Genomic DNA, 27,284 nt, shown 5'->3' with positions numbered 1-27,284 from the left:
GGATGGGGGACACGGGGAGTATGAACTGGAGCATCTTTGCTGAAGAACAGTGAGAATGTGTTGGATGAAATTAAGTGCAAACATAGCCTGCGATGCATTACACCCACCCCCCGGTGTAGCCCCAAGAAATGGTTGCCAGATCTGTAAGGGGAGACGGACAGCTGTATTTTCAGCAGTGCTGTTTGGTGCGTGTGTTGTAGGGGAGTTGGAAGCAACCCTACCTAAGAGAAGTGCTGGGGGAATTGGTGTCAGATCCTAAACATGAGTCATGTCAGACTCTGGCCTCCAAATCCCACTTTCCTGGTGTTAATTACTGAGATTTTCACTGGGGTTTAGGCAAAAAGTAAAGGCTGTGGAGTGCTTGGCAGCAGTTAGGAGCAATGAACTATATGTTCATGGAGGAAAGCAGAAGATTGTAAAAGCAGTGCTGGATGAAAAAGTGAGAAAGAGAGATGCATATATAATGCAGTACCCTTTATTTAAATTAAAATACACATGCCAGAAAACAATATACATTTAAGGAGCACATAGAAACAAAAATATATATATTAAACACATCTGAATGGTTGCTCATGGGGTGGAGGGGGAAGGAAAAAAAATGAATGAATGAATAAAAAATCAAGAGCCAGGCCTTATGTGAACCAATAATGGCTGTACATCATGAACTGGAGAGGGTAACTAACTCAGATTCTGCACTAGGATTCAAAGCAAATAAAATGAAATCACACCGGAGAAACAGCCCAGGACAGAAGCTGTTATATAGTAGGTGCTAAAGAAATAGTAGCAATAACCAAAATAATATATTAGTACTAATTTATTATTAATAGGATCACAGGGTAAATTATTACGAGTACTTCATTTTGCCCATCTCTTTTTCTTCCCCCAATCCAGGCAAAAAAGCCCACCATTGAGTTTCTAAGGATCCACTGAGGAAGGATGTGCAGGATCCTCCCAAGAGGGTGACAGATTGAAAGGAGTCCTTGGAGGTCGGGGAGAGCAGTCAACACATGGGGACAGTCCCCACACCTGGAAGGAAATGAGTGAGGAGGTGCAATTGATGGGTTCCTAGAGCAGCAGTGAGCAGAGTCCTTGGCAGGGCCTGAGAGGGGTGGCGGGATGGTGTTTACGAGGACACAGGACAACAGGTGTCAAGAACCCTGGCACCTACACCGCTGGAATTTGGATTTCCAGCCTGGCAGCCACTGCCATCCCCTCCCCATTGGATTCCCATGCAACCCTGGGGAACACTGAATTTCTCACCACCCAGGTGAATAGGGGCTCAGACAGACTTAATTTAACACAACAAGGTGACACTTCTTGCATCTAAGTAAAATTTATTCTCACTACACTTTTTTTTTCTTTGCACCCCACACACCCATCAACTCAGGAATTCACGCTTCCAGTGCTTCAGGAAACATTGTGAACAAATGAAACATCTCTTCCTCCTCTCCAGCTGAAGGGCTTCAGAATGCCGGGTTGGGGGGGTGGGTCTCACCTGCCATGGCACACCCACTGGCCATTTGCTCCATGGTGCCCTGGGAGTCAGCCAGGAAAATGGAATCTGGAGGCCAGAGTCTGACATGAGCTCATCTCTAGGATCTGAGCCCAATTCCTCCAGCACTTTCCTTGGGGTCAAGTTGGTAGGATGCATCAGATGACCCCTAACCACACACGCCAAACATGTTCCATGGCCAAACTTGTGTCATGAGTCTTTCTCCAGTTGCTTCAATTTATCCAGAACAAGAGTGTGGTGAGGTTCCACCACTGGCTGACCACAGTTAGGAAAATCCAGAGTTTTCCTGGAGCCATTTCCAACATTGGTTGGCATCATGAGTAGAGATGGGAGAGAAGGAGTCAGGATTAACGTGTAGAGGCTTTCAGGAAACGACACATCACCGTTGTTTGCATTTAGACCTTTCCTTCCCCCATTTATCTTTGGATGGGAACCTGGATTATTTCTCTGATTATAGAAGAGGGTACATTTACCATGCAGAACATTTAGGACTGTAGGTGCCATGCTCTTGGGGGTGCACTTGAAACAGGACTTGCAGAGCAGAGCAGTGCAAATATTACCAGCTGTGCGGTCATGAGCAAGTCCCTAAACTTCTTTAGGTCTCAGTATTCTACGTACAGGATGGAAAGGGTTACATGAGATAATGCTTGCAAAATACCTATTATGTGCCAAGGACTCTGATAAGGACTTTAGATGCATGTTGGTGGTCATGATGTTGGTGATGACCTGCTGGGGTTGAAGCTGAAGTCGTAGTATCTAAATCGACATTTGCAAGAGACTGTGCCTGGGTTGAAGATGGTGAATCCATTCTTGGGTGAATCCCAAGCCTGTAAATGGACCTTGTAGGATGCTCTCCAGAATTGGTCATTTAGGACACTGAGAAATGCTATGGATTGAATAGCTGCTACTCACCTTATGTGGTTTAATTTAGTCTCTTCACCATTTTGTTAATGAAAATAACTTAGTCCAAAGAGGACTTTACAGTTTACACGGTGTTTTCACACACATTGTTGTATCTGAAATAGGGTGGGAGGTGTATGAGTGTGGGTGGATTTAAAGTAAAAATTGGCCCAAGTTAGTCTGCTGGGAACGTTGTGATACGTGGTTCCTTTATTGCCTAATCAGAAACCTCTAAAGCCTTTGAGCCTTGTTCTTTTTCACAACTGCTGAGCACAAAATGAATTATTCAAAGACCAGTGATGAAGATTGACCTGAACTTGATAGAGCCCGAGACTATGAGATCATTTCTAAGGATTTATCATCCCTGCTTGCATCCCTGCTTGCTTGGCCCTGACAGTGGGCTGGAGAACACGTTGGCTCCAGAATGTTCTCTATCCTCTTTCCAGGGGCAGGCTCTAGCTGCATACCAGTGAATACCAGTGAATACCAGCTCCTTGGGGAAAGGGCTCAGAGGCAGAAGGGCTGGGCATGAGCCCATGAATTTGGCGTCTTGCCCCAGGCACAGCCTTGTCGGAGGAGATGGGGCTGGTGCAGGCTGAGACAGAGCGAGGAGGGGGGGGCGGTCCCTGGGGCTTCCACCTCCTCAGGAGTCCACCCAGCACCATTCTCCCTCCTTTTCTTTCATTTTCTTTGGGATGCCACCACTCCCCAGCCAGACTCAGAAGGTGGCCTTATCCCCAGCTACAGTGATAAATCCCAGTAGGTCTAAGCCAGTGGTTCTCAACCCTGGTTTCACATTAGAACCATCTAGAGAGCTTTAAACAAATTTCAGAGATCTGGGACTAAACCCCTAGAGCCTAGAGCATATCATGGCCTTGACATTGCCTGGAAGCTTTTAAGAGAAACAGACCCTCAGGTCCCACCCCAGAGTAACTTCAGAATCTCCAGGCTGGGAGAATAACTTACTAGTCAAAGCCAGTCATGGTACAGCAGATTGTGTTTCTCAGAGGTGGTTGCTACCATAGATCCCATCTCTCATGTGTTCCTCACAATGGAACTCTGACACTCCTCACATCTGAGATGGTGGGATCTATGTTCTCTTCTCTATAAACCTAGGTTGTCTGGGGATTATGATGGAAATGACATCAGGTAACTTCAAAGGCTGCTTCCAGAAAGGCAATGAAGCTTCTGCCTGTCTCTTGGGACCCTCACTCTTAAAACCAAGCTGTCACCCTATGAGGAAGACCAGGCCTTAAGAAGAGACCATGTGCAAAGATGTTCTAGTGACAACCTTAGCTGAAGTCTCAGTGGATGCAATTGCCACACCAATGAGCAGGGAAGCCTTTGAAATGACAGCCACTGTCTGACTCCAACTGCCTGGGAGATCCTGAGTGAGAACTGCCTTGCTGAGCCCAGCCAACCCCTAAAGCTGTCAGAAATAATCATGATATGATTGTTGCTGTCTTAAGCTACTAAATTTTGGGGCAATTGCTTGTATATTAATAAACTGGAGCACATGGCCACCCTGTTCCCCTTGCCAGATTGTGGTTTAGGAATGGGCATGTGACTTGGTTTTGGCCAATGAGACATGACATGAAGTCTGCTGGGGTTGCTTCTGGGAAAGTTGTCTTTATTCCTTAGAAAAACATAGAGAAAAAGACCACCCGTCTCTTCCCTCTGATGCTGTTGCATCTTGATAGGATGTTTGGAATCACTGTTGCCATCTTGCTACCAACTCGTGGATAAAGGCAGCAGAATTCTGCCTTCCTCCAACTGTCTCCCCACTGCTACTGCCTGCCATGTGCACTCCATTATGCATAAATCTTATTCTTCCTTGGGGTGCTGCAAGTATCTGATCTCTTAGCTAAATTCCACATTCTTTGGAGTGTTGTCATCTGGGTGCCTCCATCAGGAGGCAGGGGCTGGGAGGAGTCTACTACTTGAGCTTGGTTGCATTTTGCTTGTAAAACTTACAGCCTCTAGAGTTGGGTATAGAGTCTGGGGATACAGCCTGATGAGGTGATTTTATCTACACTCTCCCATTACAGGAATGAAAAGACAGAAGTTCCGAGGGCTGCTGGTAACACACAGAGGGTGCAGCAGCACCTGATGAGAACTCAGGCCTCTGAACCAGCAGGACAGAGAGCCCACGCATGCAAACCTTCAAGGATGGGGCCACCTGGGGCAGAAAATCTTAGCCCCACAGTGAGCACACAGGGAGTCCTGGCTTCACACACCAGAAGGTGGAGGCAGGCCCAGAAGGATGTGATATGTCCAAGGTCACAGAGCAGAGGTCCAGGATCCTGGTTCAGGGATGTGAGACTCCAGAGACCTCAGCTCTGCCAGTACCAAGGACATGAGGCCCTAGCACCTGTCCTGGGAGACGTGGATGCTAGAGGGGCACCTGCCCAGTTCCTATTCACTCATCTGCATGCCTGGAACCCAAAGAGCAAAAGCAGCCCTGGTGAGGGCTCTGACTGGCTCCAGCGTACCACCCTCCACCCCCTGTAGTGGTGACCACTGAGCCTCGTCTCTTCTATGGCACATTGGAGCAGCCACTGCTACCATGGATGAACCCACACTCACAGTGCTAGCCGGGCCCCAGGCACAGGTGCATTAGACAGAATCCACTCATCCATCCACTTGTGCACCTACTCCCTAGGCAGAGTGCTGTGTTCCAAAGGCAGGTTAACTTCCAAGTGTCACACGAGCATATGAAAGTGGTTCACTGAGTGTGGGGAGAAAGTCAAGACTTGGAGAGCTGCCAATTGGCCCTCATACCCAAAATCCAGGCAGCTGGTGAAGGAACAGAGCCCAGGTGCCAATTTGCTCAGGCCTTAGGTGGAATGTGGCTCCCCCAGCCTCCGCTGTCCTTTCTCCACTTACAATGGTTAGTTTTACATGTCAGTGTGGCTGGGCCATGGTGCTGCCCAAATATTTGGCCAAACATTTTTCTAACTGTCCTGTGAAGGTGTGTTTTGGATGACACTAACATTTAAATCAGTGGACACTGAGTAAAGCAATTACCTTTTCTAACGTCGGTGGGCCTCAACCACTGCACTGAAAGCCTGAATAGAACAAAGGCTGACCTCCCCTGAGCAGCCAGGATTTCTGCCAGGAGACTGCAAGTTTGGACTTGAACTGCAAGTCCTCACCGGGTCTCCAGCCCAACCAGCCTCTGCCATCAGATTTTGGTTGTACTCACCAAGTCTCCACAACTTCTTGAGCTAATTCCTTAAAATAAATCTTTCTCTCTATATATATTCATCCTGTTGATTCTGTTTTTCTGGAGAACCCTGGTAGACCACCTGTATCTAGGGAGAAGGGAGAGTTACTCAAACATTAAGGAGGGGTGCCCCCTACATGTGATTCTCTAGGGACATCACTGATAAGCCTGTGGCACCTATGGATTTCCCCCACGCCCCCACCCCAGCTCTGCATGCAGCCCTGGTAACACATGATTCTTCTGAAGGTCACTGGTGGGGCTGGGAGGACATCATTGACTCACCCATGGGACAAGAAAGAGGGTAGGGGATGGGCACAGTGGCTCATGCCTGTAATCCCAGCACTTTGGGAGGCCAAGGCAGGTGGATCACTTGAGGTCAGGAGTTCAAGACCAACGTGGCCAACATGGGGAAACCCCATCTCTACTAAAAATTAAAAAATTAGCTGGGCATGATGGTGCATGCCTGTGATCCCAGCTACTTGGGAGGCTGAGGCAGGAGAATTGCTTGAGCCCAGGAGGCAGAGGTTGCAGTGAGCCGAGATCACACCACTGCACTGACAGAGCAGGAGCTTCACCATCTTGGACAAGCACTGCCATTTTAAAGTTCACCTTGATCAAAAACCACCTAAATTCAAAGGGCATCAGCCTAATGGCTAAGGTCAACATGACCATAAACCACAAATGACATCTCTGACCAGAAACATTCCAAACTCTTCCCCAACCAGAGACATGCCAGCCCCGAGATAACCTTCCCTCCAACCAGAGAGATGTCAGCCCCAAGATAACCTCTTCTCTGACCAGAGACTTTCCAACCCTGCCATAAACTTCTCCCACACACAGAAACATTCCAAGCTGTCTCACCAATAAATACTCTTAGTCTGTAAGAGAGAGTGCTCCTGACTGAAATCGTCCAGAAGCCCCTCTCAGGTTTATTCTCCAAAATAAACCTGTCTTTGACTATTGAGCCACTTTTCATGGTTCTTTCCTCTTTCTTTAACTCTTTTTTTTTTTTTTTTTTTGAGACGGAGTCTCGCTCTGTCACCCAGGCTGGAGTGCAGTGGTGCGATCTCGGCTCACTGCAAGCTCTGCCTCCCAGGTTCACGCCATTCTCCTGCTTCAGCCTCCCAAGTAGCTGGGACTACAGGCTCCCACCACCACGCCCAGCTAATTTTTTGTATTTTTAGTAGAGACGGGGTTTCACCATGTTAGCCAGGATGGTCTCGATCTCCTGACCTAGTGATCTGCCTGCCTCGGCCTCCCAAAGTGCTGGGATTACAGGCATGAGCCACTGCGCCAGGCCTCCTCTTTCTTTAACTCTTACATGCACTCCAGCCTGGGTGACAGAGCAAGACATCATCTCAAAAAAAAAAAAAAAAAAAAAAAAAGTAGGGTAGTAAGTTCCAGGTGTGGGGGAACCAATGTCAGATTGTTCTCTGTTAATGGCTGATTACCCCAAGTTATTTTATTCCATAAATCATGACACTTGGGTTTATTAGTCTACCCCTCCCATTTTTGTACAGTGCTTGAGGAAACAAAAGATCAGAATGTATATTGAAGAAGAGACCCTAATTTATGATTTCTGAGTTGAGTTTGTACATGTTAACGTTTGGTAAAAGTCTCCTGACTGAGGAGAGGCTGCAACTAGGCCCTGATTCGGAGATGAATTTATAGACAGAAAGGAAATTGTGATGGTGATGTGATTATTGACACATGCACCCACCCCCAAACAGGTAATGACCGAGAACCTGTTCCTAAGATGCGTGTAAACCACATCTTCCCAGGCTAAGGGCTCCTTCATTTAGCAGCTCAGCATCAGGGCCAGTGAAGACCGAACCTAGTGATGTCTGAGTCCACAATCAACTTGTATTTAGGAGTGGATTCTACTTTTTCCAGGTGCACCAAAAACAAGCCTGGCACAGTGACAGAGAAAGAGTGTTCTAGAGAGAGAAAAGTGCAATTAGGAGCTAATTACATTGATACAAATTAGAATAGCGCTTACCTAAATGATTGTCCAGTTTGGAAACGCTATCTGTCTCCAAGCACAAAAACTGATTCCTTTACTTTGCGGTGAGGAGAACATGGTTTTGGTATTATTCTGTAAACAGTAACTGAAGAATACAACAGTCATTGCAAGGGTGCCAGTGGAGAGGGAGAGGGGCCTTGCAGTTGCTATCAGTTTATAGGCAAGGATTGAAAAGTCACATACAAAAGCAACAGAGAGCCTCCCACAGGAGGCTGAGTCATTGGAGTTGTGGGTGGGTGGGAGGGGAGTGGGCTTGGAAACCATTTAGGCCAAGCCCCTCAGAGTGGAAGGGTGTTGCCCAAGGATTCGTGGTGAATGAGTGGCTGAATTGGGACCAGAACTGGCTTCTCTTATCCTTCTCCTCCACCATGCTGTGAGACAAATGGAAGAATCCAGCAACAAAATACCTGTCATAGGCTAAACTCTGTCTTCCCTAAATTCATTTGTAGAATGACCCTCAGTACCTCAGAATATGACTGTATTTGGAGATAGAGCCTTTAAAGAGGTTATTTCATGAAAATTAACCACCAATTAATTGGGGATGGACCCGAATCCAATCTGACTGGTGTCCTTGGACACCAGGAGAGGGAATTTGGACACACTGAGGGACACCAGGGACACGGGCACACAGACCACATGAGGACACAGCGGGAAGGTAGCCGTCTGCAAGCCAAGGACAGAGGCCTCAGAAGAAACCAATCCTGCCAACACCGTGATCTTGGACTCCGGTACCCAGAACTGTAGGAAAATTCATGTGTGTTATTTAAGCCACTCAGTCTGTGGTAGTTCATTGCGGCAGCCCGGCTGCCTAACACACCGCCCCTCCCAGGCTGCGCACACCAGACGTGCAGCTTTCTGGACTACGTGCTGGAGCCCACGTGTCGCCACCATGGCTTTCTGTTCTCAGAACCTAGCGGCGTCTTAAAGAGGGCAAGAAGAGAGCGGGCACAGCAGCGACACACAGCATTGTTTTGCTACTCAAAATCTCAAAACCAAAAACATCTAAGCTAAGCTGACACTTGGAGAGCTGAAGGGGGGCATGGCTTGCAGTGGCTTCTGTGGACTTACGGAGGGTAATTGAAACCCTCCTGGCTCCGGTTTCCCACCAGAAGAATGGGTGTCACACTGCCTGGTCTTCTGGAAAAATCTGATTTGCCCACATCTGTCCTACACCCAGGAAGCAGACACTCCTCTATATTAGGATTAAATTGGCAACCCCCAATGTTCACAGGCAGCCTTCGGAGAGCAGCTGGATTATTCCAAGTCTGCCTTTGTTTGAACTCAAGATGCACCAGGTGTCATCAAATCCAGCTCCCACTCCCAGGCAGCCTCTTCGAAGGCAACCTTCCACTTAGGTGGTTTAGACAGATGTCTACAAGATTCCATCTTAGGGCCTTGGTCTGGAAATATTACCCTTGTAAGGGGACAGTATCCCCAGGACCAGAAACAGTGTCTGATAATAGGAACTCAGACCAGCCCGATTCTAAAATTCTCATTGTCAGAATCAGTTATTTGGGTTAAGGCATAAAAGGCTCCTGTAAAATATGTTATCAAAGGGCCATACATATTAGGATGTCTTCAGCCATTAACACCTCTTTGTGACTTCATCAGTGTGGCCTCAGAGCCACCCTTAGTCCCTTAGTGCCAGGGCCCAGGGCAGCTGAGTTCTGGTGTGAGGAAAGGAGAAAAAGTTCACCACAGCCTGTGTCAGGGAGGGAAGAGCATGGACAGGTGTGTCATGTGGAGGGACATGGGTGACAAGGAGAAAGGAGTTCAGAAGGAACACTGACAGCTTGACATGTCTAAGTCAGCCAGACCTCTATATCAGAGTCATCTTTCGGCCAGATGGTGCAGATCTTGAATGTGAATGGCCAGGCCAGTTGGCAAGTGCACGAGTCCAGCTGCATCTGTGTAAGGAGCTTGGCATCTCAGAGCTGGCCCTGGCCCAGGGCCATGAAGTTGGGGGGTGCAGGAAGAATATACAAAGGGAACATCGGTGTCTCCTGGGCTTGTGGGGAGCTGCTGGCTTCCTGGAGCCACTGCTGTGATTGGCACTCACATGGGCGGGGCTTCTCCCATGTTCCCAGACAATCAGCTTGCCCACAGACTCCAGACTCCCACACCCATGCTGGGGCAGTTAGAGCCCTTCTGGAGAAGCAGGGAGAGGACTGGGGTCAAGTGACAACAGCTAAGCATGGGTGGCCTGGGCCTGTCAACCACAGGCCTGGGGCTCAGGGGTCACCTGGAGAGAACAGGAAGGGTTGTCTGGCCACCCACAGTCCAGGGATGGGGGCGGCCGAGGCTCAGCAGGGTGAAGAGGACATCTGATCATAGTCGGGGCACTTGAGCAAGGCGGGGTAGTTGCTGTTCATCTGCAGGGAGGCCTCGCTGGAGATGTCGGAGGGGCTGCGGCCCCTGACCCAGGCGTCTGGGTGTAGGAACTGGCCTGAGTAATCGGAGCAGTTGCTCAGCCGAGGGCGGTAGAAGCCAGGGTGGGGCCTGTACATGTCCTCCGCGGTGTACCGCTTCATAAACAGGTACACAGACATCACCCCGGCACTCTACAGGGAGAAGACAGCAGAGGACGGGCTCGCTGCTGGGGCCTGCCTCATCTCCCTTGGCTGGGGTCTGCACAGGACACAGCTCGAGTGGGGTGGGAAGTGGACGTGGGGACAGGAGCAGGGTCCTGGGGACATCCTGGCCGGAGGAGACCCAGAAAGGTAAGACAGTGACACATTCTGGGATGAGGAAGGGAAGTAGAGTGGGTGGTCCGGGGTCCAAAATGGTTGTGGAATGTCCCTTCTCCCCCATCCCCACTCTCCCCGGCTCAGTGGGGCAGTGCCCAGGCCCAGCCTATCCATACTTAGGGTGATGGGCTTTACCTCCGTTAAAAGGAAGGAGATGGCGGCAAAGGCAAACGACCACCCATACTTGTAGTTGAAGTAGGTCTCTGCATCCTTGGTCCTGTTGAGCATCTCATCGTTGATGCTGGAGATGTAGAGCACCAGGCCCACCACGAGAGAGAGGCCTGGTTGGGCAGCAGGGGAGAGGGGATGCTCAGCCCAGAGGCCCAGGAAGTTTGCTGAGGTGGCACCCACCTCCCTTTGCAATTCAGGAGCAAAGCCACCAGCCTTGGGGTAACAATGCTCTCAGTGGAGTTCAAAGGAGAGCAGAAACTTTCCTCCCAAGCACCCTGTTTAGACCAGCACCTTCTAGACAGCAGATAGTTTGAGGGAAGAAGCTCCTATATAGCTGCCCTCCTAAGCCATGGGCTAAGCCCGGTGGTTCTCACCCTGCTGTGCATATCTGTCACACAGGCCTGAGCCCCAGCTCTGGACATTCTGATACACCTGGCCTGGGATGGGGACCTGGCACTGTATTTTCTTCTTTTTTTTTCTTTTTTTGAGGTGGATTTTCACTCTTGTCTCCTAGGCTGGAGGGCAATGGCGCGATCTCGGCTCACTGCAACCTCTGCCTCCTGGGTTCAAGTGATTCTCCTGCCTCAGCCTCCTGAGTAGCTGGGATTACAAGTGCCTGCCACCATGCCTGGCTAATTTTGTGTGTTTAGTAGAGACAAGGTTTCTCCATGTTGGCAAGGTTGGTCTCGAACTCCTAACCTCAAGTGATCGCTAGACTCGGCCTCCCAAAGTGCTGGGATTACAGGTGTGAGCCACTGCGCCTGGCACTGCATTTTCTTAAGAGGGCTGTGAACCACTGAGCTAGAAAGTGGCTTTTACAGAACTGAAGGGTAAAATACGCCCCGTGGGCAGAGATAGCCAAGGTGGTAGGTGGCACCCATCATTGCGAAGTTCCCTCATGTGGCCCATGGTCTGTCCAACTCACCTGACCACAAGGTGTGGTCTGTCTGAGATCTTTAGGTAGGGGAGGTAAAGGGATTTTGTCCAGATTTTGGCAAACTTTAAATCAGGAGGCCGGGGGGACCAACCTCCTACTGCCATTGTGCAAATGACTGCCTCAGGCATCAGTTCTATCAATTAGTAGCTGTAATTGAATCAAGACATAATTAATTACTCTCTTTTGAGTTGTTCAGGTTTAATTCCACTCACATTATTTTATGAAAGTAGGGCATCTGGAAGGATGAATGCCAAAGGAAAATTGGTGTGACCGAAACCTTCCTAGTACTTATGTTTGAATCATTGGTGCACTAAATGAACCCTCTTTATTGTTATCATTGAAATGACTTCATGTGGCCCATCTCAATCCTAGATTTCTGATCTGGTAGCCCACTGCTGAAAAACCTCACGTATGTCAAAGCTACTGTTTATAGCTTTGGCTATCGTGAAGTTCACAGAAGGAAAAATAAAAAGCTTAACTAACCCTGAGTCTGTACCTCATAGACTTCGTGGAAATATCACCATGCAAAAGCTGGGCTGATAACATTCCTGGTGCTCAATAAATATGTGTTGGGTTAATGCATGGAAGGGTGGAAGGATGGGTTGATAGATGGAAGAATGGATGGATGATGGGTTGGTGGTAGATTGAAAAATGGATGGACGGATGGAAAGAAGAGTGGGTAGGTGTGTGGATGGATGGATTGATGGATGGATGGATGGATGGATGGATGGATGGATGGATGGAAAGAGAAAGAAAGAGTGGCTCTTGGACATCAGACTTTCTGACTGCCACCTGGCTCCCAAGCTACGTTGACAAGAAAATATTGGGAAAAGGATCCTAAAATTACTTAGGAGTCAGGTGGTAATCAGAATGCTTGGTATCCAATAGCTGTTTTTCCTTTCTTCCCATCCGCCCATCCACTCACCAATCCATCCATCCATCTATCAATTATTCAAGCCATTCACCCATCCATTTTCCATCCAAGCATCTTCTCCCCAGGATCCCTAACCAGTCAGTCATCCGGGGCACCTAAATTACATGCCCCGAGAGCCACTCCTTTGGCCCAAGTCGTTATCTCCAAAAGAAAAGGTCTCCATGAAAATGCACAGGTCACCTTGAAAAGGAGAAAGAGCCCACCTTTATTTGCTGTTTTCTTTCCCCTTCTCACTCTACACACCAGCCATGAGTAATCTCATCCATGTCCATGGATTCCTCTCCCACTCCCTAGGCTGATAGCTCTCCAATCTCTATCTTTGGTCCAAGTCACTCCCATGAGCCCCAGACACTGACCTCTGGCAGCCTTCTGGACACCTCCTCCCAGATGTCATAAGGACACCTCAAACTCAGCATTTCCCACACTAAACTCATGATCTGCCCAAATCTGCTCCTCCTGTGATCCCTGAATCAATGATGTGATATGCCATCCACCCAGTGCTCAAGCAAGAAATTGGCACTTACCTTGACTCTTCCTTGGAAGCCTCATCCTAGTTCTGTTGAGTTTACCTCTCAAATGTCACTTGAACCCTCTCATTTCTCTCTTTTCCACCATCAACCCCCTGTTTGGGCCATCGCCTCTACTACTGGAATAGCCTCTTGCCTAGTCTCCCTGCCTCCTGTCTTACTTCCCTCCCTCCCTCCATTCCCCAGCATGGTCATTCTAAAATCCAAACCCAATCGTGTCATCCCTTGGCTCAAAATCCATCTAAGTCTTCTAAAGTCCCGAATCCATAAGACGACCTCAGATGCCTTCCCCAGTCTCTCTTCTCACTACATTTTTCCTTGCACCTGCCATGATGAGCAATGATTACACTCAGTTCCCCCAGTGCTTCATCCTCCCACTTTCCTCCAGGCCCATTTTCCACTCCCACCCCCAACCTCACTTCTTTGCCTAATTCTTACTCATCCTTTAGTTTGCCTCCTCCTGGTAGTCTTCCATGACCAACATTTGCCCTGAGTTTCAGTCACTGGTCTTGGCCCCCTTGCAGTCCTTGCTGGCCACCATTCATAGTCCTATTCACACTGGGTTCCTATCTTCTGTCTACTGTTTGTATCTCCCATTGCACTGCCCTTTTTGTAGGCAGTGATGCCAGCAGCCAGAATAAGGCCTGGTAGATATCATGAATGAATAAAAAGAAGAAAGAATGAAGTACAACCTGGCATCAGTCCAGGAAGACAAGTCCATGTTGAAGGGGTCTAGGAGGGTTTATGGTGTGGGGTGTGACTGGAGAGGGAAGGAGACAGCAGGAGTCTCCTGAGGACAGCTGGGGGATGGGGGGTGAAGGACCCATTATTCCAAAGGCAGATTGTGTTTAATATTCATGCACAAATATGAAGACATAGCCCCTTCAAAAATAGGAATACTCAAGATGGTGGGAATTAAAAAGTCATTAGGTGCAGTGATGTGTGGAGTGAGGAAGGAACCCTGGGTTCCAATCCCAGATTTGCCAGAGGGGAGTCTGTGCAGTCACCCCTCCTGTGGAGCCTCTGTTGCTCTTCTGGAAGGTAATAATGGGCCCAGGGTCCTCAGATGTTTCCTCCATCTCTGACTCAATTCTGTCTGAATAACTGACTCAGCCTATCCTAATTCCAGGACTTTCCAATGCAGAGCCTTTTGGGAGTTAAACAGCAAAAGTCCAGGGTGGCTGGGCACAGTGGCTCATGCCTGTAATCCCAGAACTTTGGGAGGCCAGGGCAGTTGGATTGCTTGAGCTCAGGAGATCAAGATCAACCTGGCCAACATGGAAAAACCCCATCTTTACTAAAAATACAAAAATTAGCCAGGTGTGGTGGCAGGCACCTGTAATCTCAGCTACTTGGGAGGCTGAGGCAGGAGAATTGCTTGAATCCGGGAGGTGGAGGTTGCAGTGAGCCAAGATCGTGCCACTGCACTCCAGCGTGGGTGCCAGAGCAAGACTCTGTCTCAAAAACAAAAAACAAAAAACAAAAAATTCCAGGGTGCAAGAAAAGAAAACAACACAACTTACCTGAGAGGATAAAGAAGATGCCAGAGACAAAGGCCAGTATCGTCCGGTGGGGACGGATGTGTCCGATGTTGTTCAGGATAAACCCAATGAACATGAAGAAGAGGCTGACCAGAGGGAATGGTGTGGCTGAGCGGATCATCTCTAATTAACGGGACAAAAGGGCGGCCTGTCAGCTTCCAGGCCTGATTCATTCCTCATCATCCTGAGTTGAGTGTTCCTGGCAGTGTCTACCAACAGGTCCTCAAAGCCCCACCCCTGCAGGGGTTCCCCAGACTCTACCCCCATCAGGTGGCCTGGGGATCTCCCATTACTAGCAGGACTTTTGTCCCTGAGGTGGGCCCGGAAGGTCTGACTTCAAGTGCCAGCATCTTCAGGGCCTCTGTCATTTCCTCCAGGCATAAGCTACTACCCTCCTGGGAGTCCACACTGTCTGCCAATATGGAGTCCATACCACCTGCAAATATGGCAGCTGTGGAAGGGCCAGGTCATTCCATGTTGCTTCCTCTTCCAGGCAGATTCACCATTTCCTTGGGCAAGGGGTTGCTCTGAATGGTGCAGGGGACAGTTACAGCCTCTGTTTTCTTCAACTTATAATTACTTGGGGAGCAATTCTGTTGGGGCTAGTCTTTGTCCCTGGTTCCTGAGAGATCACCTCTAAATTCTTGGAATTTTCCAAGGATGGGAGTGTCTTTGTTATTCATGGTGGGTCTCTCAACCACACCTGAGTTTTTGCTAACCAGGTGACTCAGGATGGGGGCTAGAAACACCAACCATGGGATTAGAAGATTGGGGTTTTGAGCCAGGTGATATCAGCCTGGCCTCTAGGCAAGGTAAGGGGCTAGAGGGTGAGTTCAATCACATGATCAATAATGTAATCAATCATGCCTATGTAATGAACCCCAATAAAAACTCTGGACACCAAAGCTCAGTTGAGCTTCCTGGTTGATGAACACATCAGTGTGTGAAGATGGTGACACAACCTGATTCCATGGAGAGAAGAGTCTGAAGCTCCACATTCAGGACCCACCCCCAGATCTTGCCCTATGTGTCTCTTCATCTAGCTGGTCCTGATTTGTGTCCTTTGTAATAAAATTGGAATGGTAAGTATAGCACTTGCCCAAGTTCTGTGAGTCATTTTTGCAATTATTGAACCTGATGGAGTTATGGGAGCTCCCATATTTGGAGCTAATTGGTCAGAAGTGCAGGAGGCCAGGGACCTCTGAACTTGCAGCTGGCATCTGAAATAAGGGTAGTCTCGTTGGGGACTGAGACCTTAAACCTGTGGAGTCTATGTTAACTCCAGGTGATTAGCATCAGAATTGCATTGCAATATTGCAAATTCATACTGGGGGCAGAAACGACTCTGTTGAGGTCAAGGCCATGAAGTCAGACTCCCTGGGGTCCAGAGAGCTCAGTTCCCTGATTGATGCCTGGGTCAGTAGACTGGGAGACTCCAGCAACCTGTTTTCACTACTGGAAAATTAAGCTCTAGTGGATCATCTCTAATTAACAGGACAGCACACCCAGCTGAGTCTAAGGGCATTCCTCTTGAGAAATATGCTGGCACACTGACTCTTCCCTCTGCCTTGCTCCTCTCTGTCCAGCCAGTGGCCCAGGTTGCCAGACTCAAGGCACTTACTTAGAACATTGACCGTGGACTCGGATGTCAGCTGGGTGTTCATGGGCATCACATATTCTATGGTGAAGCAACGCCCCCGCTCCTCACCTGTGGAGACAAGAATCACATTTCCAGGTCCCTCTTGAACATGGATTTGAAGTTAGTCCATACAAATGGTATTTCCAAGTGTGTTTTTAGGATCTTTGACCTGCTGTGTCTTTGCACCTGAGCTGGATCCAAACCCTATGGGGGTCCTGTCCCTGGCTCATAGCCCACAGCAGGGGTGGAGGCACGTCCTGACATGACAACCTTCCTGGAGAAGTGCCTGTGTGAGGATGGACCCAAGCACCAAGAGTCACATGAAAAGAGGTTGGTATTGCAAACTCTCCATGCTGAGTGAACATCTGGTGCCATCTCACTGCGTTTGGCCAGATGGGGCTGACAATGGTGCATAGCTGACTTAGATTCTCCAGTGTGGGTGTCATGGAGCAAAACTCCAAAAGCCCTGTCAACCACCCTGGAAATCAGATCCTAGTGACTTCAAACTCCAGATTTAAGCACAGACCAATGCCACGCAGTCTGGGGTAGAAGAAGCCAGAGTTGGATGTCATTCACATGGCAGACTCAACACCTTGAGGTGTCTTCTCTGCTAAATACTGGTAGGAACAAATACCCACTCCATCCCCCAAAGCTGTACTATCAAGCTGGGAGGTAAAAGGCTGGGAGAGCCAAACTGTGTCTCTTCCCAGTGCACACATAAGTTACAAGCCCCTACCAAGAAAAGCCCAGTGACCACACTGTGGCAATCCAGGCCAGCCCAGCTTGCAGCTATTCTTGTATGACTTGGAAATGCTTTTCTTGTGCAGGCTGGTCTTGGGTCATGATAAAGGGATAAAGGATAGAATTCTTGGAGTGGTAACTTGAAGGGTTACAGGGAAGCCCTAGTGAGTAAAAAGGCAGGCCCAGATAAGTGGGGTCAAAACCTCTACCATGCTGCAGAGCTGGAGGGACCTGCTCATGTGTTTCCTCTGTGCCATTTTATGGAGTGAGGAACAGAGAAACTGCCAAGTATTTTCTAATCTATAAACTAGTGGATGCAAGGAAGCTGAGTTAAGGAGACTTAACCTCTTTGAATCTTCATTTCTGCATTTGCAAAGTGGAAATAACAAGTCCTGTCTTGCAGTACTGTTGGGAGAATTATATGGGATCAATACTTCAATGAGCTAAAGCATGCATGAACATTTGAGATCTGTGCAGTGTCATTGGCATCCAGTCCTGGGAGCAGAGTGTGGGGAAGGCATAGTTACATTCATCTTTCAGGAAGGAAGACCTGGGAGGTGAAAAGACTGGCTCAAATGGACATCGAGAATCAGGACTTGAGTTTGGAATGGGGTCCCAGTCACTGCAGGGAGCACCACCCGCCATATATAGGGATCATCCGTAGTGAATGGTCTCCTTCCAGCATCTCTTGGCCATCTCTTCCCAGGGAGGGACCTCTTGGGGCAGGTGATGTCAGGGGGCAGGGCTGTCCCCAACCCTGGGCACCCTTACCTGCAAGGAAGCAGACCCGCCAGAGGCCTGAGTGCAGGGACATCTTGATCTCGGTGCTCTGGTTCTGGGGCACAATCACACCCTCCTCCAGGTACAGCCAGTAGTCGGTGCTGACCGCGATACCCAGGAGGCCCAAGCCACAGACAGCAAAGACGCTGCTCAGCAGGGTCAGGGCCTTCCTCCCGCAGGCACTCATCTTCCTGGACCGTTGCTGCGCAACTAGTCGCCACGCTCCCACCAGCACGGACTGCGCTCTGGGGCTAGGGAGAGTGGGTGAGCAGGTGGCAGTACCCACGGCTCTGAGAAGACGAGGATGAGGAGCCAGTAACTAAAGTCAACCCCCCACCTGGCTCAATGGATGGGTAAAGACCACCAGGCAACCCCCTGGACACCAGGTCACCGCAACAGAGGTGCCACCCTCCCCCTAACCCCGCAGCAATTCAGAGCGTTCTTGGCATGCCACTGCAAGGACCCCCTTGTCCTCTCTGGGAGTCCCCTTGCTGGGTACTGCCATTCATTCATTCATTCATTCAGCAACCCATTGTGCCAGACATGGGAGATACAAAAATGAACATGACACTATCCTTGCCATTGAAGGGTTTCCCATCTAGAAGAACAAAGGCACCCCCAAAGCAATTAAATGCGACCCATTGAGGGCTGTGGTAGAGACCTGTCCAGGAAGTAGAGAGGAAGAATGGAGGAGACAACTCTGCTGGGTGAGCTTCTCTGTGTTGAAAAGGATTCTGAGGCTCAAATAGTCTCTGTGAGAGATGCCAGCTCCAGACAGGAAAATGGCAGCAGCCTTGGGAAGGAGTAGAGAGGCAGGGAAGATTTCTTGGATGAAAGTGTCCTCCTCATGTGACTCTAATAAGTTGCAGCACTTGGTCAACGCAAGTAAAGAAGCCACACCACAGTCCAAGTGCAACAGCCTCCTAAATCCACCTAATCAGAAATGGGCTGACTCTTACCTGCTCAGCACGCTGTATCGGCAGGGGCCAGCAATGAACGAGAAAAAGAGAAGCTAAGTGTCTAAGCAAGGTCAACCACAAGCCCCACCCGCTGATATCTGCCAGGGTCAGGCACTGGACTTGGAGCTGGAAAACAGTGGAGAGCAAGGCAGATGGATGCCAGCCCCCGTGGAGCCCATAGCCAGTCTCAGGGCTTCTGTGCTCTGGCTGTAATCTAGAATCACCTAGGAAGTGTCTAAAAATCCCTGATACCCTGGTGCTGCTCCAAGAGATTCTGATACAATTGAGCTCAAGTGGGGCCTGGGCAATGGTATTTTTTAAATTCTGCCAGGTGATTCTAATGTGTAGCCAAAGTTCAAAACAACTGGTCTTCGCTACTCAAAGTATGGTCCATGGACCAGCCATGTAGGCATCACCACACAGCTGGTTAGAAAAGTAGACTCTCTGGCCTCTCCAACATCCTAAATTGAAATCTGCATTTTAACAGGATCCCGGTGAGTTGTCTGCCTACTAAAATCTGAGAAGTGCTGTGCCAAGCAAACAGGTGATGGCATTGTAATGTAGCAACTGCTATGATGGGGAAAGCCCAGGATATGACAAGGGCCCAGAAGGGGTCATCCAGTGGGGCTGGAGGGGGCAGGCAGAGCCATCTCTAGAAGAGGATGAGGCCTGGGGCAACTCAGAAAGGTTGTGTCACCCAAGCCAGCCTTGGCTGCAAGTTTGCTACCCTGTCGGCATCTTTCACTGGCACCTTGCAATATTGCAAAGTCAGAACTTTTGAAACTGGGGATGTTAGTGATGTTTGGGAAAGAGGTGCAGCAGTGCTTCGGTGCCGTCCACCAATATCAGGGCTCCAGTGGAGTCCTAGGGCCCTGCCCGAGGGATGGTATCATGTTCCAGTTGAGATTTGAGGCACAGGTGGGTATTGAGGCAGCTGAAAATGGACAGAAGCCAGATTTGTCTGCAGAGTCTGAGTTGACTGTAGGAGGAGAGTGGGAGAGTTTAGAGCCTCTTTGTGAGAAGGGGTTGAGGGGTGCACGCTGGCCCTGATTCCACAGCGCCGGCCCTGCTCTAGCAGTTGATCATGGGAAAGTTGATTGATCTACAGAGTGAGCCATACATTGGCTTCCTAGAGGCATGTGTGAGTCTACGTCCATGTTTGTAAGGCTGAAGAGCACAGGGCTTTAAGCCACAATGATCCTTCCTGTGTTGGCTTTGACAAAGGAGGGAGAAATGAAACACCAAACAGCCGTCTCCATCTAGCCAAGTCATTCTCCATGCAACAGCGTGGGCAGAGGGGAGCAGGACAGTTTGTATCTAGCATGAGTATCTAGTAAAGCGCCTATAAGCCCTGTGCTTGCAGCTGAGGAAGAGGTGACAAAATCAGAGGTGTTGCCGCTTGCAGAGTTTGCGAGCTGGAAAAATGGGAAACCACAGCATCCCATTCTGACTGAAGGAGGGGTAGCATCATAACAGGCAGAACCCAGGTCCTGGGGAAGAGAAGCCAACTCCTAGCAGAGGCCCAGGGCAAGGCTGCTGCCGACTGGTGGGAAGTGCTAGTGACGTTGTAATGATAGTATTTTTATATTAATAGTAGTTAGCCAAACCCTGTCATTTACACTTGAAGCTCACAAAGTCCCAACATCTGCCAAAGGAAATGGAATTGAAACACCAAGGATGGTTAGCAGGAGTAAGGGGAGCAGTGGAGAACAAAGGGATATGGCTCCCAAAGGCGAACAGAGCCTTGAACTTACACTCAACCGTGCCACTAAAGATCCATGTAAGGTTGGGAAATTAACCTCTCTGCTATGGTTCGGATAAGGTGGTTTGTTTGCCCCCACCAAAGCTCATGTTGAAATTTGATCCTCAATGTGGCAGTGTTGGGAGCTGGGCCTAGCAGAAGGTGTCTGGGGTCATGGAATCCCTCAGGAATGGCTTGGTGCTGTTTTCATGGTGGTGAGTTCTCACCCTCAAAGACTGGATTAGTTTGAAGGAATGAATTAGTTCCCTTGAGACAGTTGTTATAAAGCCTCAGGTTTTCTCCGTTTCCTTCTTGCCCTTCTCTGCTCTGTCGTGATGCCCTATGAAAGCCCTCATCACAGGCCAGGGATATGGCCTTGAACGTCTCAGCCTGCAGAACCAAGAGCTAAATAAACCTCTTTTCTTTATAAATTATCCAGTCTCAGGTATTCTCTTATAGCAACACAGAACAAACTAAGAGACTCTCTGAAGCCTGATTTTCTCCTGGATAACATGGAGGAAGAGACTAATAATAAACACCAAAGTACATTGAACGTTTATCATTGTTAGGCATCCTGTTAAGCACCTTACTCCCCATTTTAATCCTGGCTATTCTATTACCACACCCATTTTACAGGTGAGCAAACTGAGGATCAGAGAGGTTAAGAAGCTTGCACAAGAGCACTCAGCTGGCAAATGTTGGTGCCTGCATTTGAACCTTACCTTGCCCCACTCCCAAGCCCTTTTTCAAGGCTTGCGTTCTCAAACTCCCACCCCATGAGTTTATCCAAAGTGGGGTCCATGGAGCAATAATTCCATGGAATATTCTAGAAAAAGTGACTCTGGTTAAAAGGAAAAAAAAAAAAAAACAGCTTGTGAGAAGCACTGCACCTAGCTCTTGAAGAACCGCATTGCACATTATGGTAAAGGCTTTGAAAAGCCTGCTTAGCTTTGCTTATTTCTGTATTTTCCAAACTTATTTGAGCAAAGAAAAAAAAAAGACATCATGTTCTGTGAAACCCACTTTGGGAACCACACTGCCTGCCAGGAAGAATAGGAAGACCTGCCTTGCTCACTCCACAAAATTGCTGGTGTGATTAAACACGACAGCAGATATGACTATGCTTTGAAAAAAGTCTAAAGCATGATCCTGGTATAAGGTATTGTTATTAAGCAACAGTGGACTAAGCCCCTGAGTCTTGCAGAGAGAATGGATCAGAGCTTCTGAAGCATGACTGCTGTTGCCTGGTCGAAGCTGAGCAGCTAATCTTAATGTTAAGCTTGGCAGGGAGATGAAAAAGATTCATGTCTTGGAGATTTGGAAAGATGAAAGTGGAGAGGAGATTGGATCTTAATCTACAAAAGCGAGAAATAAAAGAGGCTGAAAGTGACCTTGCCTGCCAAACTCTACAATAGCAGATCCTAAAGCCTGGAATATACCTAGGAAAACCAAAAAGTTTCATCTATTTCCAGAGTATGTAATACATTTATGGAATGCTACCTGGGGTGGAAAATAGCAATCTTATTCGTTACAAAATTATATCTATGCTTCTATTATGTAATCCTATTTATTTATAAATAAATCATATTATTGACTGAGTAGGGTTAGCTCCCAGGCACTGTGCAAAACCCTTCATGTACAGGGTTTCATCAGGACCTCACGATAACCCTGTGAGTAGGTGGGATCAGCCCCACTTTGTGGATGGAGAAACTCAGGGTTAGAGATGTGGAGTAGCCTACAGGAAACCATAGGTGAGCCGTAGGCTGGTTTTAAACCCAGGTCTAACTCCAAAGTCTATGCTTGGACTACATCATCTCGCTACTGAAGAAATATGGGCTCAAAGAGTGTTGGGAAGAAGGAAAATAATCCAAAGTAGGTCACTCAGGCTATCTAGAAATCTACGAGACACAGTATTCAGAAATGTTTCTTTAGAAGTGGCCAAGTGTCACATAAAGGCTTCTCGTTTGATACTATAGGGCATATTGTTGGGAGTCATCCAGTCATATCTTCTGGTAGCTTCTTGGAGGTGCACTCTGACCCAGGATTTCTACTTCTGAAACCCACCTAGTGGGGTGGCAGGACTAATACTTTCCTCAAAGCACACACAGGAAATCAAGATCCAGAGGGGAGAAGTGCCTGGGATAACCCAAACAGTTACTTGAAAAGATAAAAGTGTGCACCAGCAATAGTTTAGATCCTGACCCAGTGCTTTTTCCTTCTGTATTGCGCAGAAAATTATATAACACAGAAAATGAAAATTACCTGCACTTTCCCACTCTTAGAACACCATTATCATTAATATCTTAGTTCATTGCCTTTTAGTCTTTTTTCCTACGTAGTTGTGCATGTGTGTACATATTCTCTCACCCAGTGTCTTCGGTAGGGACAGGAAGGCCCTTGAAGACACCCTAGTCTGAACTGTATTCCTAGACCCTTGTTCGAGCTTCTGCTTTTACATGGTTCCTTCTCCGTCCCATGAATCTCATGTTCATTTGATTTTTCTTATAGGAGAGGAGCCATTTTTTATAAGTTGCTATCACAAGATAAAATGTTTACACTATAATAGTAAATTAATGAAGTTGAATGCAACATCACACTTTTAACTTAAACTCAACCGTATACAAAATTCACAGACTGGAAAGAAATAACCCAAAATGTTGATGATGGCTGCTTCCAGGTAATTAGGTTATGCATGGTTTTTAAAATACTTCTCTGTGCTCAACAAAGCTTCTCAAAGAACATGTATTGTTTCCAGAATCAGAGAAGAAAACTAAATTAAAGATTAGAGTGATCTATTCTCCAATCACTGTCCTTGTATACAAAAGTGCAGGGCTCCAGCTAAACTCCTGGGCTGGAGATGCCAACATGTAGTGTCATCTTTTAAGGGCTGGGTTCCAGAAGCAGGCAGCCTTCTTGAGTTTTTTGTTTGTTTGTTTTTTTCTTTTTGAGACGGAGTCTCGCTCTGTTACCCAGGCTGGAATGCCGTGGTGCGATCTTGGCTCACTGCGAGCTCCGCCTCCCAGGTGCACGCCATTCTCCTGCCTCAGCCTCCTGAGTAGCTGGGACTACAGGTGCCTGCCACCACGCCCGGCTAATTTTTTTGTATTTTTAGTAGAGACAGGAGCTTTTTAAGATGATTACCCAGGCGCCATTACCTCTAAGTATTAGCTTGTTAATTATCAGGAATTAACAGTCGCTAATTATCATCCATGACTAGCAATTAGGGAGAAATGTCTTGTGGAGATTAAATCATTAATGGCACATTCCCCTGCTCAAGCCAATAATAAAAGGACTTGCAATGAAGTGCTTAGGTGCCCAGAGGTAGGTGAGGTTAGAGGAGCAAGTGAGAGCCCAGTTATCAATTGCTGGGAAGGATGGATGGGGTTTAATTGGAGAGAAGGAGGAAGGAAGTGGAAAGAGAGTCAAATGCAGACACCCTGATCTCAGTTTCCTACTGGCTCAGAGAAAACTCAGAGTGCTTTGATAAAGGGTTCATGGTGTAGGGGTTCTTGACAAAGCTTTGGAGCCAGTGACAAGAGCTGCTCCTGGGAGCTTGTCCAGTGACTCAGTGTCAGCGTGGCCAGTGTCCAGCAGGATGGGCTGGTGACCAGAGGAAAACCCCCAGTGCTTCTCTGGCCCTGCCTGCTTCCCACCATGCTAATCCCCATTATCTTCCTTGGTTGTGAAAAAATGACCGCAAAATCTTTGACACTCCTCTCACTGAGAGGCGGGGGCCCTGTCTCCTGTCCTTGAGTCTAGGCAGCGTTGTGACTGCTTTGACAAATAAAGTACACAGAAGTGATGCTATGTGACTTTTTTTTTTTTTTTGAGATGGAGTTTCACCCTGTCATCCAGGCTGGAGGTGCAAGGGCATGATCTCCGCTCACTGCAAACTCTGCCTCCCAGGTTCAAGCAATTCTCCTGCCTCAGCCTCCCAAGTAGCTGGGATTGCAGGTGCCCAACACCACACCCAGCTAATTTTTGTATTTTTAAATAGAGATGGGGTTTCACCAGGTCAGCCAGGCTGGTCTTGAACTCCTGACCTCAAGTGATTCACCTGCCTCGGCCTCTCAAAGTGTTGGGATTATAGGTGTGAGCCACCACACCTGGTGCTATGTGACTTCTGAGGCTGGGTCACAAGAGGAGATGTAGGTTCCACCTGGTTTTCTCTGGCGTTCACTCAGGGGAAGCCAGCCTCATGTAAGAAACCTGACACCCTGGGACCACCATGCTTTAGAACAGAGTTTCTCCACCTCGGCCCTATGGACATTTGTGGCTGAATATTTCTTTGTTGCTGGGGGCTATCACATGCATTGAAGGTTGTTTTATAGCATCCTTAGCCTCTATCCACCAGATGTTGGTAGCACTCTAGTTGTGACAGACAAAATTGTCCCTTTGAGGGGAAAACCACCTCTGGTTGAGAACCACTTGTTTAGAGAGTATGTGCAGGTGCTCTGCTTGACAGCCCAACTAAACTTCCAGCCAGTGGCCAGCACTAGCTGCCAGCCATGGGATTGGGCCACCTTGGATGGATGTCCAGCCCAGTCGAGCCTTTGGATAACAGCAGCCCTAGCCAAAATCTGACTGCACCTGCATGAGAAACTCCATGTAAAAACTGCCTAGTTGAGCACTTCCCAAATTCCACACCCGCAAAATCATGAGCACAATAAAACAGTTGTTGTTTTATACCATTATCTTTCTTTTACACTTTTTCTTTTTTTTTTGAGACGGAGTTTCACTCTTTTTGCGCAGGCTGGAGTGCAGTGGCGCAATCTCAGCTCACTGCAACCTCCGCCTCCCGGGTTCAAGCGATTTTCCTGCCTCAGCCTCCCAAGTAGCCGGGATTACAGAAGCCTGCCACCACGCCCAGCTAAGTTTTTGTATTTTTAGTAGAGACGGGGTTTCACCATGTTGGCCAGGATGGTCTCAATCTCTTGACCTCGTGATCCACCCACCTTGGCCTCCCAAACTGCTGGGATTACAGGCATGAGCCACCGCCCCCAGCCTTATACCATTATGTTTCAAGATAATTTGATACACAACAGAAGTTACCAAAATAACTTCTTTATTCACTTACTTAGCTCCTTCTCACTACCTAGATGTGATATAAATTCCAGGCATGGCCTTGTCCAGAACGTGACAGTGACAGAGGGCTTGAGGGTCATAGTTTAGTCCCTGAAGTTTACAGCTACATGGGGGAGTGAATGGCACACAGAAGTAGGCAAATCTGGGATGTAATGCTGGCTCTCCCATGTACCATCCTGGGCCAGTCACATGACCACTCTGAACCTCAGTCTCTTCATCTGTAAAACAGGGATAACTTCATAAGAGTTATTGTGAAGACTTATGAAAGACTTATCAAGTAAGTCTGGGCTACCTCATGCCATCTCAGTACAATGCTGCAATCAGAAAGTAGCACAACCTGGCCAGGCGAGGTGGCTCACACCTGTAATCCCAGAACTTTGAGAGGCCGAGTCAAGGAAATCACTTGAGGTCAGGAGTTTGAGACCAGCCTGGCCAACTTGGTGAAATCCTGTTTCTATTAAAAATACAAAAATTAGCCTGGCATGATGGCACACACCTGTAATCCCAGCTACTCGGGAGGCTGAGGCACAAGAATCACTAGAACCTGGGAGGCGGAGGTTGCAGTGAGCCAAGATTGCACCATTGTACTCCAACCTGGATGACAGAGCGAGACTCCATCTCAAAAAGAAAAAAGAAAGAAAGAAAGAAAGAAGCACAACCTGATACCCAAAGAGCGATAAACAACAAGGCAGATTTAATAAGGTAAATTTGCCCCTGAAAAAGGCAAAATGGCTCAGACTTTCTCTTCTTTGTCCAGCTCTCCAACTTCCATGGCATTTGCTCCCTGCAGAATTTTATTTTCCATCCCTGGCAAATTTCAGCCCTCCTGTCTCCTCTCTCATCTCCATATCAACAAATTGGAGAGATTTTAGTTTTTTCTGATGTGAGGAGATAAAATGCTCTGTTTAATGATATAAAAGGTGTCTTCGTGGTGGGCACAGTGGCATCTCAGTAGACAAAGAATAAATATGATGTTAGCAAACATGGGTCAAGTGCGTACTAAGGACACGTCAAGCACAGCAGGGACTCAGCATCAGAAGGGGATGTGTCATCTGGAGACTGGAGACCTCTAGGTGTCATTACAGTCCTGCTCTTTCAACCTGGGATCCTTTTACTTAGAGACACTGGCCCCCAACAAGTGGTCATGAAGCTGCCAGCTAATGAGGGATGGAGGTCCTGATGAGTGGCCTGTTTTCCCTGCTGACCCCACCAAACTCTCTCTGCCACATTGTTGAGGCCCTTTGGAGAGTAAGCATTGCCAGGCAGGGATTCCTGTCCTTTGACAAAAACAAAACCCCAGGATTATGCTTTTGGAGTGTGAGGCTCTCTCTGCCCCAAGACTAAAAGCAAAGCCACAGCTAGCCTGTCTGCCAGGAGTCCAGGCTACAGAGATGAGGATACAGAGCTCTGGCACACCCCTGCCACACTGCATTCCAAAACTTCCTGGAGTGGAGGTCAGTGTCTAATACAACTCTCTCATCCTTGGTTTGGCAGAAGGTAACTGAAGGTCCAGTTTCCGTAGGGACCAAGGGGCATGACAGGCACCCAGCAAGGGTCACTGCTCTTAACAAAAGAAGAAGTCCAGCTGGAGAGAGAGCTGACGGTGCCTTTATTGAAAGTCCAACAAGATGTCTCATAAATATCACAATATTTCCCCAAAGGCATGGACATAAACACCAAGTAGGAGCGCTGTCTAACCAGGTAGTACTAACCAAGTAGTGATAATAGCAATTATATCATTGTTTTCTTTGCAGAAATTTTCTATGCATTTAAAATGGAAGGTCAATCCTAAGCAAAAAGAACAAAGCTGAAGGCATCAT

At 48.1% G+C, this 27,284-nt stretch overlaps 1 protein-coding gene across 3 annotated transcripts in view; it reads right to left on the bottom strand.

The window, feature by feature from the left end:
* Nucleotides 1–459: 459 nt before the first annotated feature.
* CACNG5 (calcium voltage-gated channel auxiliary subunit gamma 5) overlaps nucleotides 460–27,284 on the bottom strand; it is a 59,706-nt gene continuing 32,881 nt past the window's right edge. Inside the window, exons 2-6 of one of the 3 annotated variants that reach the window (XM_003812354.6) lie at nucleotides 17,671–17,969; nucleotides 16,141–16,227; nucleotides 14,502–14,642; nucleotides 10,545–10,690; nucleotides 460–10,223 (exon numbers count right to left, since the gene is read on the bottom strand). In XM_003812354.6, coding sequence (XP_003812402.1) covers nucleotides 9,966–10,223; nucleotides 10,545–10,690; nucleotides 14,502–14,642; nucleotides 16,141–16,227; nucleotides 17,671–17,866 — 828 coding nt within the window. In that variant the 5' untranslated portion in view covers nucleotides 17,867–17,969 and the 3' untranslated portion in view covers nucleotides 460–9,965. Of the gene's footprint in view, nucleotides 10,691–14,501; nucleotides 14,643–16,140; nucleotides 16,228–17,670; nucleotides 17,970–27,284 lie in introns of all 3 variants that reach the window. The other 2 variants (XM_034942752.2, XM_034942753.2) reach the window with 2 other exon arrangements.

This window comes from Pan paniscus, chromosome 19 (assembly GCF_029289425.2).
Source record: "Pan paniscus chromosome 19, NHGRI_mPanPan1-v2.0_pri, whole genome shotgun sequence".
In the NCBI taxonomy this organism is placed as follows: Eukaryota; Metazoa; Chordata; class Mammalia; order Primates; family Hominidae; genus Pan; species Pan paniscus.
The sequence above is the reverse complement of the archived record's forward strand: the minus strand, read 5'-3'. Positions and strand labels throughout refer to the sequence as shown.